The 13,440-nt window shown below is 41.5% G+C and overlaps 1 protein-coding gene across 1 annotated transcript in view; it reads right to left on the reverse strand.

Annotated features, from left to right (window-relative positions):
• Positions 1–3,966: 3,966 nt before the first annotated feature.
• The window catches only part of KIAA1549 (KIAA1549 ortholog), a 134,556-nt gene continuing 125,082 nt past the window's right edge, over positions 3,967–13,440 (reverse strand). The window contains exons 19-20 of the mRNA XM_048213139.1: positions 11,910–12,055; positions 3,967–9,711 (exon numbers count right to left, since the gene is read on the reverse strand). Coding sequence (XP_048069096.1) covers positions 9,457–9,711; positions 11,910–12,055 — 401 coding nt within the window. The 3' untranslated portion in view covers positions 3,967–9,456. The remainder of the gene's footprint in view (positions 9,712–11,909; positions 12,056–13,440) is intronic.

A 13,440-nucleotide genomic window follows, 5' to 3' on the forward strand; every position in this document is an offset into this window, starting at 1 on the left:
TGACAACACTTAGGATATTCAGCTATGCTTCCTACAAAGCCTTCACTACTCATGATAGACACCTAGTTTCTTCATTTCTTTCTCAAATGACATGGACTCCAATCTTGCCATTCTGGCTCCTCTTCTCCCCATCTTTCCATCCAATTCATAAGCATTCCTTTCAAAATACGGCACCTATATTCTTCAAGTAACCAGCAAGGGAGATGGACATCCTTATATCCCCTCACTGGGGCAATATATTTCTATTTATAATGTTTGAGGCTAGATTGATCTTTCAAATATGCCCAGCACTCCTAACATGTCTGTAAACATCCTCAATTCTTTTCCTATAAACTGCTGATAGACCATATTCCCTTTATCCTATATGCATATAATAGATTTTTTAATCCTAGAAGTAGGACTTTAAACTAAGTAGGAATAAATGAAATTTTAATTTCTTTTTGGCCTGTGTTGTAGCCTGTTAATATCATTTTGACTTCCCAAAAAAGATTTATTTATTTATTTATTTATTTATTTATTTATTTATTTAAGAGCGAGAGAACATAGGTGGGGAGGGGCAGAAGGAAAGAGAATCATAAGCAGACTCCCCGCGGAGTGTGGGGCCTAACGTGGGGCTCGATCCAATGACCCTGAGATCATAACTCGAGTCAAAATCAAGAGTCAGATGCTTAACCAACTGAGCCACCCAGGCGCTCCTCATTTTGACTTCTGATTGCCACCCATCACAATACCATCCTGCTAAATTTTGAGACATATAAAATTTAGTAAGCCACTCTGAACCTGCTGATATGAAGAGCAAAAAACCTCTAATTTCTGGGTCCTGGGGCCAGTAACCTCAGAAGGTGAAACCTTAGCTATCCAGAAAATGGTTGAAGCGCAGAGGACTTTGTCGTAAGCCACAGGCCATTGACCCTGCAGATACAGCTGAGGTGCTACTCCCGCTTCATTCAGGAGCTGAAGGGCCAGTCAGGGCAGGAAATGCATTGTGCAGAGCTGATGCTTATGTCTAGTTAGCCAGTTAAGGAGAGCCCCACCATCAAGGAAAAGACACTGAAGCACACACTTTTCACAAGAGTCTCTTAAAAGCAGTTTGTGTGCTGAAGCCTTTAAATTACCTAGTGTTAGGGCCGAGGGCCAGAAATAGACTATTACTCTCTGGCCTGGAATAATGCTTTCTGTCTATCCATGAAGTCCTCTATCTCAGCTACAAACACCAGGCAGGAGGCCCCTGCAAAATTCCATGGGATGGGTCAGGGGGTCTGTTGGGCGGCAGTGCCCCCCACTTGCGTGCAGACAGGCAGAAAGGGTTAGGCCTCTCAAGGTCATGGTGCCATTTTCCTCCAGCAGTTAGAAAACCCACTGCTGCAGGTCCTCAAACACATCTCCCTGTTCTTCTTTCCAGATGACCTCCAGCACCAACTCTCATCCTTCTGCCTTCCTCCCGCCCTCCCTCTGCCCTTGTGTGCTTTGGAATCCAAATCAGTAACCTATTGTAAAATCAATTAGAAAGCAAAACATTCTCATCAGTCCCAATCACCAAATAAGATTGAATTGGCTGAGTTTTTTTTTTAAGACCAAAATTCACTACAATTTTGATGGCAGTATTTCTGATGGTGGAGTTATTTTTATTTTCTTTTTTTGCTAATCTGTGCTTTGACCAGGAAAGGTAGAACAAAAAAGGTTAGGGTTAAGGGGCTACATATAGTAACAGGATATTCTGATTTAAATTTGATTAATTATGTCTTTTTAAAAAAAACTTTACTCCTTATTTGCGTATAAAATTTTTATCGCAAGGAATCCAGAAATAACAGTATTGGGGAAATGTAAGACAACAATTTGAAAACTTACTGACTCTTGGCCTTCAAACCCAGGCAGCGATAATTCCTGTCCCTCACAGCTTTAGAAGGATCTAAGGGGGAAGAGCTACTTCTGGATTCTGCTAAAAGTAGAACGTCCTTGATGCTCTCCAAAAGCAGCCATGGTGCACAACTACTGTTGGAAAAAAAAGACCAACATTCGTTTGTACTGAAAGGCGGCAACTCATTTCAGTTTTTAAGCCACTCTTTTTTTTTTTTTAAACTCTTTGTACTGTTTCCTTTGGAACAACCTCAGAATTTTAAAATGCTGAATGAAAAGGAACCACTGATATCATCACATCACAGAATCAAAACCTAAGTACTCACACTAATGCAAATTTCAAGACACTGACATAAGCATCCATGACCCAGCCATTCTAAAACAGGTTTACAGTAAGTTTTCCAGGCATGTTCTGTTTTATGCTTCTGTAATACTATCCTTTGGCATGAGTACAACAAAAAATAGTTTAACTACATGAATGTGGGTTACCTGGACTTGTGGCTGTAATTTTTCAAGTCCTTAACACCGGAGAAATCAAGCATGCACCAGTCTCATTTATTCCTCAGAAGAGTATAGCAAGGAATGTTCAGGAAACCTTTAAAGGAAAGAAGTTACTAAACAAATAGTGCACGGTCCAACAGCAATAAAAACATTTCATTAATTTGATTACCTAATTCAGACACGGGACCAAAGGCTCTCTCTTTGTATCACTACTATTTCTTGTTTTCTTTTTACCTTAAGTTGTACTTGGCAGGTGCAATGTGGAAGGGGAGACAGAGGGAAAAGAAATGCCAATTATGGTTTAAATTCATATTCATGTCAACTCAGTGTCCAGGCTCCGGGCGTGGGACCAGCCTGACCTTTCTTCTAAGACTTAGTTACTTCTCATAACTCCTTGTTCTTCTATGGTTTTGAACCTATTTACATGCGAAACATATAAAATCTCTCAGGGGAATGAGTTGTGGCAGTTCGTCCACATTGCGTTTTGCTTGTTCTTTTCAATCTAAAGCTATGTTTATTAAAACATGGGGACATATTAATTAAAACTGCCCAGCTATGTCGAAAATACTGGAGTATCTGGCCATTGTGTGTGCATAGGTTGTAAAATTCCTTTATTTTTCCTTCAAGGATTAATATTTGATTTTGTCATTTAAGCCATACTTTCTTTAAGGTCTCTTTCATAGTGGTCTTTTTTTTTTTTTTTTCTGATTTTTAGGTCCAAACTCTGCTTTTGGTTGATCCTGTGACTTCTCCTTCATGGAAGTGTATTTTCTGCCAAGACTTGCAGTTAACTGTGGTTCCAACTTCGACAGGAGCTGGCTGCTCTGAGAAGCGTGGCAAGGGCTGGGTGGTGGGTACCCACTACAGGCTCACATTAGCCTCTGCATGGGGTGTGGTGGCCTCATCTGTACCAAACTCATTTTGGAAATTTTTAAATCATTTTAGAGAAAAATTGTAAAAGTAGAGTGTTTCTGCATGTCCCCTGAGAGAAGTCTTGGCAATCACAGTAAAGTTAGCGAAACCAAAAAATTAACCTTTGCACAATACTGCTAACTACCCTATGAACTTTATTTGGGTTTCACTACTTTTTCCTCTAATGTCATTTGTTATTGTTCTTGTTGTTCAGGATCCTATCCATGTTTCCACATTTCATGTCATTGTTATGTTCTACCGCATTTTGTTCCTTTTGCTTTTCTCAGTTTCAAGGCGTTATTGTCTTGGGTTTCATAAACAACTCCAGGTTTACCCTATTACCTTTCAAGATTGTGCAGACTTTGATCTTCTCCTTTATCTTCCTAGATTGTAGAGTCCTAATCCTTTAATTCCCAAATGAATCTGCTCTTAGAGGAAGCATCAGTCTGATTAGTGGGTAGCAGAAAAGCAAAACACGGTGGGCAGAAGGAGTGGCACCGGCCAAGGGAGGAGTGAACAGTTCTGCAAATTGCACAAGCGACTAGACTCGTTTCGACTTAACTCCTTTGAAAACGAAGGTCCTAGGTGTTCTCACCAGGGACACAACAATTAGAGGAAAAGATCATTTCCTTCTACCACCACACTTTACAAATGAGAAAACGATCATATTACAAAGGAAATAAACAGAAAAGATCATTTGACACCAATTCATAGCATTTATTGACATTTCCATTTAAAATGCTAGGAAAGCAGTATAAATTGTAAACATGGAAACCAAACACTTGCATAAATTATTTCAAAAACTCTACAGCACATTAGAAAACAGGGCAGCTAATTGAAGGGTAGAAACATAACTGACAAATAGAAGGGAGGGTTCGATTACTAAATCATATACCCACGCTGAAATTTAAGTGCCCGTTTGAGACCAGCAAACCATGATTGTCAAGTTCAAGTTGCAGTATTGATGCCACGAGTGGCCTCAATTTACTCTGCACATTTTCGTACATTATCACACACAGTCCAGGGTTGAGAGTGCAGGAAGAGTCAGAAGAACAAGGACCTTGGCAAAGTAGGAGACAAGTGGGCATCCTGGAGCAGCTCTGCTGAGCCACCTTTCCTGCAAGGTTAATGAGCCCAATCTCCATGCTCCCTCGAAGATGCTCTGGAGGAGGGCCAAGCTGAGTTTTTACCCCCTTTCTGAAATGCGCCCTCTGGTGTTCAGAGCAAGTACATTAATCAGTGGAACCTCCTTCTTTCCCCACATGAACAAGAGGAACAGTACAGGGAGTCTGGCTTAAATGTGGCCCTGTGCTATTCCTAACTCGTGCACTTAGGGAATCAAGTCATGAATGCTTGAAACGGGGGCATGAGACCCTTCACGATGCTCCAAGATGTCCAGAAAGGTTTTGGTGGAATCAGGGACCGAGGGACTCAAATCACTTCAATTTTTATCTCCGTCCCTTCTACCATTCACTCTTTCTTTAAATGTGAAGTGGCCCCAGAGCAGAAAAACCTGGAAGAAGGAAAAGCAAAGATCCTGTATAACTACCCTGTGGGAAACTAATTTGGACTAGACCACCTCAGATTAAGACATTCCTTCCTTCTCTCACCTGCTTGCTGGTTCCTAACTTTGTTTCATGTTTCCAAAGGCATTTAATATTCTTTTCCTAAATTTCAATGCTGCTGTGTGTTCATAAGATAAATTCTCAAATGTACTGTTCACACACACAAGCAATGGAATTAGGATCGTACCGTGAGGTTTCAGTTTTCAAGTCTTTTTAATACTAGAGAGAGGAGTCCTAAACACTCAAAGTTACCTCCAAGAATATCAAGAGAAACATAAAATATACACACTCCTTATTCATTAGGTAGTAAGTGTGAGCCTATTACATTTTATGAGTATGTTACAGCAGCTGCTCTTAGAAACCCCTCACCTGTTATAAGAATATCCATTAATGCGTTGGATTAAATGTAAAAATGAAGTTCAAGTTACCATTCCATAAAAATGGGTTTTGTGATCAAATGGTCAGTGTGTAGGTACAGAAGTGGACTCCCTCATGCTCCCGTTGGGGACAAATGTGGATAAGCAGGCTGCGGAGACTGGCTTTGGAGGTAGAAATGGAATGGCTAAAGTTCACCTCGAGCTGAAGTTAGTATGGTAGTTAAGACTGGAGGCCCTCTTCTCGCCTGCCCAGAACCTTAACCAGCTTTCCTTTCAACCAGCAAATTCATTCATGTCTAAGAATCTAGTATGAAAGGGAAAGAGAAGTTTATTTAATGATTAACGTGTGAATTACTGCAAAAGCAAATCAGTGTCCAAGTGACTGGTTTGGCCACTGGAGCACTAAGGGCAATGCAGTAAACACTGACCCTGTACACAGTTAAATGGGAGGCTCATAAAGCACAGAATTACTTGTTTCGGCCCAAAGCTTTCAGGTGCACCTTCACCTGTGCTTTGCATCACTGGCCTCATGCCCTGAAAAGTCCAGTTGGCAAAACCTGCTTAGTCTGCTGCTCAAAACCCATGTCCCACCAAAATCAAAACATATTCTGAAATTAGATAAAATTTGGAGAAAATTGTGTAGGCAGCTACAAAGAAGTGGGATATACTTATTTACAACCTACTACCCTCCACAAAGGATTTAATGTGTTTGAATGACTGACCAGAGAGAGCTGTCCTAAGCAATACACCTTGGTGGAATTCTTACAATATTTTCACACTTTACAACTGGTGCTTTTCTCTTCCCTCCTCCAGACGGGATCTCTTGCTGTGCAGACCTTCTTTGCAGACCCAGCAATTTTCTCGCTGTATTATTGCAAACACATCCTCACAGCCCCATTTCCTCCTCTTGTTTTATTAAAACTCCCTAAACGGTGCAGTTAGGGATCTTGTCCCAATATTGCAGCAGATCAAGTTCATTTTCGAGGACACCTTCGCCCACTTTCTCCATCCTTTCCCAGGCCCACTCCCAGCTCTTCCCTTGCCATCTCACCAGCTCCCCCGTCTTCATTAAAGTAGCTTCTGAAGTGGGCTTCTCCCCAGGATCACAACGTTTCCAAATGTGCAACTTCCCTTCTCCTGAGTACCCAACGCACTTGTGTATTTTCAGTGAATCGTACTGATGTACACACCACATTATGTATCTCTATCTTCCATCTTTTATACCCAGCTATGCTATCTTGGATTCTAAGATCAAAAAGACAGGACTCGTGTTGACTTTTTCGGTGCTAGAAACGGCAAAAAGTCAGGTGCAGAAAGATGTTCGATAAATGCGGTTTCAAAGTTAAGGATGAAGGATGTGAATTTCAAGCAAATTGGGAAAGAGGAAGGGGAGTTACATGGAGCCCTTAGTTTTGCTCTGGTTCCCTCCATGTGAAGTCATTCACTGGTAGACAATAGCATATCAGACTGTCTGATCCCAGTATAATCATACAGATAACGTTCTACATTTCACCAAGCTTTGTGCATCTTCCTCAAGGGTTGTTTGCATGCCAGATCACATCTGAATCTCAAAAAGAGAAATTCTGGGAGGTGGACAGAGGAGGTGAGTCCTCATTTGGCTGCTGGGGAGAAAGAGACTCAGGAAGGTACCTGACACAGCAAGTTGGTGGCAAAGTAGACTCTGAAAATGATCTCCAACCCTCTCTGAAATTCTGACTCAACTTTATATAGCTTGCATTATTACCACCGGAACTTTTAAACTAGGAAAAGAGAATAGACACAAAACTTAACTTTTCATTTTAGAGTACTTCAGTTAATGGAACTCCAAAGCCACACAAGATCAACACGAGGACCTTTCTTTTAAGTAGATCATGTTAACCGAGTGTCCAAAGACCCACCTGGGTGTGGTGCTCCTCACGACAGTTAGTCTGTCCTGAGTGTGGTGACAGGTAAAACTGCTGCAAGTGTTTACAGAAAACAAGTGCAGAGTGTGCTTTACAATCAACACAAGGTGAGCCCAGGAGCCTGCCCACACCACACCATACACCATCAGCTATCATATGTTATCTTTGGTCCTGACATCAGTTGAAAAGTCTATCAATTCTAAACCTAACAATATAGGTAGAATTCTTTTATGCTAGTCTGAAAGGCATCAAACTCACTACTGCAGCCCTCTAGAAAAGAGACACCCATTTCTCTGATGTACAGAGGAGGTAACCATTCTTAGTCCACTGTGTGCAAACATGACACTGAGCAGAATGGGAGGAGGGGGCCTACATTAATTCCATTTGCTGCCACATGATCTGAATTCACTGTAAAGTGTCCATAATAAAATTCTGCTTGGATATCTCAAGTTCTTAACATACTCAGGAAACCTGGTATTTTTGAGTGCCATGCAAAGATAATCCTCCACTTTGGAGAGAGTCTGGTATTAAATCAAGACTGAGAGGTAAGATATCAAGCCTAGAAAGGGGTCTTATCTCCCACACTCCTTGGAGCCTGTGAGGACTGCCTGATAAGGGATTTCCATTTCTTTAACATCCATGAGAGACTTATTCCCCTGCACCCCTCCTCTTTCAGAGGGCACAGATGAAAAAAAGACTACATTTAACTTCCCGGAAGCAACATTCCCTGTATCATTTTAAGACTGCCGGACAAGCTTCACTGAGGAATCGCTAAAACATGATTCTGGTCCTCAGCGATTACACTTTGGAAACCTATTTTAGGTGTTTTAGGGTTCTTAAAATTTGATACAGATTTGGATTCATCAGAGCCCCAAATTCTCTCTGTTTATATGTTGTTAATTAAAAGTATTAGTGAACTAAAAAAAGGATTCATAGTGGAACTCTATTATTTGTTTTTCTTCTGAGCTTCATTCAGGTATCAGCAAACAGAATGGCCCTTGTTATTATATTCCTTACTCTAATTTTGGAAGTAGGGAAATGTTTACTTCAGGAGTGAATCTCAAGACAGATGATACCCTCTGTCAGGCCCCAAGAACATAAGATGTTTTAACAGTCACTCAGTGGTCACGCACAGTAAAATCAGAAACAACTCTCTCCTCTCCCTTGTGGTCCTCAAAGCTCTTCTTTACATTTCTTGATTTGTTACTGAGAGGCTGGACTAAACTGTTTCATTTCCAGGTCTTGAACACAGAGAATGTGATTACTAGAAACGTACTCATGAATAACGATTTGTTGGCCCTGGCAGTTTTTATAAATAATTTTTGCTTGTGTAAGATTTCTCATTCAAACATAATTTGTGAGCAACTCATCAGCCAAGTGCAAGGATTAGTTATGACCTCCTGAAAGCCTCCTTCTGTAGGTATGACCTTAATGATGGCATGCACTGAGATGGGATGCTGTCGGTAGTTGCATGCGCCCAATTAATAAACAGCAAATACAATTAAGAATGTAAATCTAAACTTCGATATGTATTTTGAATAACCAAATAAATATTAAACTTTCCCCCAGGCCCCCTGTTTGGGAGTTTTTCTTTTCTTCTTCCTTTCTAGAACAAATGAAATCTTCAACATATTCTTCCATTGAAAAAGCCAAAGTTGCATTTCACAGACATAAAGGTGAAGGGGCCCTCGGAGCTGTAGCACCAGAAGTAGAAGGAAAAATGCAGATGATGGCTTCTTTTGGAATCATCAGGCTCTACAATCTATCATTTGGTTTCTCACTAGTAGCTTTTTTTATTCCCAAACAGTCTTAGTATTTTTGTTGTTAATATGACTATTAAAATAAGTTCCTATGGAGAAAAAGAGGGAAATCAAGCCGTTAATAAAATGTCTTCGAATCTCTTTTCTCAGAAAACAAAGCAGCAAGTTCATCATACAAACCAGTCTGAATCACATCTTCCCACGGAAATGCTGGATTCCGTTAATCCCTATACCCTCTACACATTTCCATCTTTTACCTTTCAAAAGGAGACTAATTTAGTTGATTTTTTGTTGTTGTTAGCTTAGATTTGTGGTTTGCCTTCATGAAGTGCTGCTGGCTTTTGGCCAAAAGTACGTAAATTTCGGCTGGAACCCAAGTGGTCAAAAATTGCCAACTTATTAAAAGCATCATGAGCTGTCACGTGACTTATGGCATCCTCTAAAATTGCAACTTGCTCCCTTACACGGGCACTTAGCCCAGGAGATGCGCGTTCTCTCACAAACACCCATTTAGTTGATTTCCATTTAGTCTTGCTTCCACGGGAAGCAGATACTTGGCAAATCTGCAAGGCGAGGCCGATCAGCTGTGGAAGTTCTGCACGGCGGTCTGTTTCTGGGAAAGCCGGAGCAGCTCCTCACGGATCGCTTTGATGAGGGAAGCTGAAGAGTGGCCGGGCTGGAGGTCTTCCGTGGAGCTGGTGGTGTAAGTCAGCCCCGCACCCTGCAGCCCCCTGTGCGGGAGGTTCCCGGGAGGAGCAGAGGGCTCCCTGCCTGAAGTCCTTGGCACCTGGAACAGCGGTGAAGAAGAATACTCTTGATGTCCAAGCATGTGCGTCTGAAAAAACATGGCAAACGTTACTGTACTTCCCACGTAAGAACAGGAGGAGAAATCCAATTCCAACCTGGAGTGGCCATGTACCCAGGACTACTTCTACCCACCTCCCACCAAACTTGGCCCTCCAAGAAGGCCCCCAGGATGGAATATAGAAACTGTGGAAGAACTGCTGAAGGGAGAGCAATACGACAAAGAAACCCCTGAACTTAACAGGTGCCTAATCAATACTTGCTTAAAGGCAGACAGAAAGAATGATGCAGTTGGCCAAGTCTCTGTGCCCCTGTGTGTGGAAGGAAGTGGCCCACTGGGAGAACTGGAAGGGACCCAGAGAGCTGGGGTGCCCTGTGGAGGTGAAAGGTCAAATGAGGGTATCTGAGAGCTGGAGGAGATGAGCAAGTACCTGCAGAGAGACTGACAAGAACTGCCTTTGCTCTGGGACCCGAGCCCTGGGAGGGTGTGCGTGCGACACACGTGGGGACAACAGGACACAATGTCACAAAATCATTTTCCATTTAATTTATCTGTGTATCTGTGGACTGTTCTGCAGAGGCTTTTCTTTAAAAAGTTATCTGCACTAGGACACACAACAGTTTTGCTTCTACTTGCATAACATAAATTAATTGGGCATTCATTTGACCAGAATTATTGTATTTTTCAGTGGTTTTTTTCATATTTTTTCAGTGAAAAATCTCTCTTTAGATATATACATGAGTACTAAATCTGTGGTTTCACTTATGCTAAAAGTAAGCCTCATGGTAAATATGGCATTCAAGCCCTCGAATATTTCTACATTTCCCGTTTCCAAATAGTGATAAAGAGGCAGTGAAAAGTGAACACTGGATTTGACAGGAAAACCAAAAATACCTCATGAAAATAAGTTGGGTTCAAAAAGGCAGAAAAAGGTCAGCAAGTGTAAAGCAGATACCTGAAATTCTAAGTATAACAATGTATCTATTAGAGGAAAATTATATTCTAAAATAAATTTTCTTTCATTGAGTAGTAGAAGCCTCCAGTCATGAAAAGAATTTAGCCTATTTGCTGGAAAGACACATAAATGCATGTAAAATTCTTGAGAAAAACAAAGGAAAGCATTTGTGGAAATGACCTGTGCCCCTATTGGTTCCGTTCCTATAAAGGAGTGATCACAGTGATGAGGAGCCTCTAAGAGAAACTCTGTGCCTTAGAACCCCAAACTGTGAGCTCATGGCAGAAGCATTTCGTGGAAGTCATAATGGAGATGATGTGGATAAACCCACAACAAAGCATAAATGGGGAGCAAGTAGGTATGTAAGCTCATGCATATTTATACAATAACGCCATAGATCAAGTCCAGATTTCAGTCACCTAAAGGTTCAAATTCACTACTTGAAAGTCAAAATCACTGAGCCAGAAAGTACAATTGTGGTTGCCTGGAGCTGGGGGGAGGGGCAAATGCATTTAGTGTTCAATGAGCACAGACTTTCCATTTTATAAGATGAAAAATGCTACGGAGATGGATGGTGGGGATAGTTGCGTAAAATCATGAGTGTATTTAAAGCCACTGAACTGCATACTTAAAAATGGTTCAGATGGCAAATTTTATATATGTGTATTTTACCACAATATAAAAAAATTGGAAAAATTTTATTTATTTATTTTTTTTAAAGATTTTATTTATTTATTTGACAGAGATAGGAACAGCCAGCGAGAGAGGGAACACAAGCAGGGGGAGTGGGAGAAGAAGAAGCAGGCTCATAGCGGAGGAGCCTGATGTGGGGCTCGATCCCATAAAGCCAGGATCACGCCCTGAGCCGAAGGCAGACGCTTAACCGCTGTGCCACCCAGGCGCCCCAAAATTGGAAAAATTTTAAAGGTAGCTGTTACTTACAGGTCTCTGTCCAGATTTTCTGTAATGAGTATCACTTTCATTATTTTTTTAAAAGGTTATTTTCAAATATTCACTACTTTAAGCTGAAATCTGCCTCAGGAAAAATTATATACTTTCTACAAGTTCAATGCAATTACTCTCCCACTTTGGGTGGGTGGGAACTTACTATCGAAAAACTGCAAGCAAAAATACACTCACAGAAAAAAGGGAGAGAGGTTAAAACTTTTAGTTATGTAGGTTTTAAAAAGGGATCCTCAAAGCAGAAGCAAAAGCAGCTAAATTAAGAGATTATGTCTGAATTTCAGTGACGACCCAAACACAAGATACTCACAGCATCTCTTCGGCCAGCTTCATCCTCCCCATATGAAGGCCAGCCTGGTGCCCCATACTGGCCGCCTCTGCTTGGTGGGATTTCCACTGGCTGGGCTCCAATTCTGCTTGCAATTCCCACCTGTGTCAGGTGCTGAATCTGGGAGCCTGAGGAACATAGTGGGGCAGCCTGGTCAACATTTGCAGGGAACTGAGGCTGCCCAGCAAGACACTCCAGTTCTTTTTAATTTTTTTTTAAGATTTATTTATTTATTTGAGAGAGAGAGAGAGAGAGAGGAGGCACAGAAGGAGAGGGAGAGAGAGAATCTCCAGCAGACTTCCCGATGAGCATGGAGCCTGACACAGGGCTCAGTCTCACGACCCTGACATCAGGACCTGGGCCAAAACCAAGAATCAGACACTTCAGCGACTGCACCACCCAGGCACCCAAGCCCCTTCGGTTCCGACCACAGTTCTCCCTTAGGAATAAGAGATACAAATACTGTTCAAACATGGCACCAATTCTGTCTCCAGAGAATGACTTTTCCTATGGAAAACAGACCATGAGCTTCTTGGTTCATGGGCTTTTACTTCCATTTAATACAGTGGCTAACACTGATGTTCTTATTTCCCTAGCTAGACATCAAAGGACAAGGTATAAAGGCTATAATAGAGGGCCCTTCCATTCATTTCTATAGAGGTTACAAATAAGGATGATCTTACTTACTCAGAAAAAAGGAGTGAAAGGTTTTGGAGCCATAAAGAAGCTGAGACCTGGCTCCTTGCTCGTGGCTTTGAGACTCACAAGGAGAGAAAATACAATGTGTATTTTTTCTTAAAAGGCAGGGTGCATATTTCTTTGATTTCAGAATGTTTAAGTACATTTATTTTCACCATACTCACATTTTCTCCATAACTTAGCTATGTCATAATTAAAATTTTAAAGCCACCCACCCAGCCTCCTCAGTGAGGTGTACTGATGGCTAAAGCCAGGAGTCTCTCTAGAGCTCATGCTCCAGACTTAGACACATTATAGCCTCGGGTAGCTATGAAGGCCAGGCTGTAAATGACATATTTTCTCCTCCATCAACTTTTGGTATATGGATACATCCCTATTTCATAGATTAAGGGAGAAAAAAAAGTGATCTTTAAGCACTGTGAAATAAAATACTTGTTTCCAAAAGCTCCTAGGATCATCAAATTCATCTGTGCTGTGCAGAGTCGTCCTACAAGGTTCAGAGATCATACAGAGGTAGGGGAGGAGGCCCTCTCCATCTTCCAGTCCTCTCCTACTCAACTTGTCCAATTAACAGCCTCCATTAACCAAATACATTTAAAAAAAAAAAAAAAGGAGGGGCGCCTGGGTGGCACAGCGGTTAAGCGTCTGCCTTCGGCTCAGGGCGTGATCCCGGCGTTGTGGGATCAAGCCCCACGTCAGGCTCCTCCGCTATGGGCCTGCTTCTTCCTCTCCCACTCCCCTGCTTGTGTTCCCTCTCTCACTGGCTGTCTCTATCTCTATCGAATAAATAAATAAAATCTTTAAAAAAAAAAAA

This window comes from Ursus arctos, unplaced genomic scaffold (genome assembly GCF_023065955.2).
Source record: "Ursus arctos isolate Adak ecotype North America unplaced genomic scaffold, UrsArc2.0 scaffold_3, whole genome shotgun sequence".
Lineage (NCBI taxonomy): Eukaryota > Metazoa > Chordata > Mammalia > Carnivora > Ursidae > Ursus > Ursus arctos.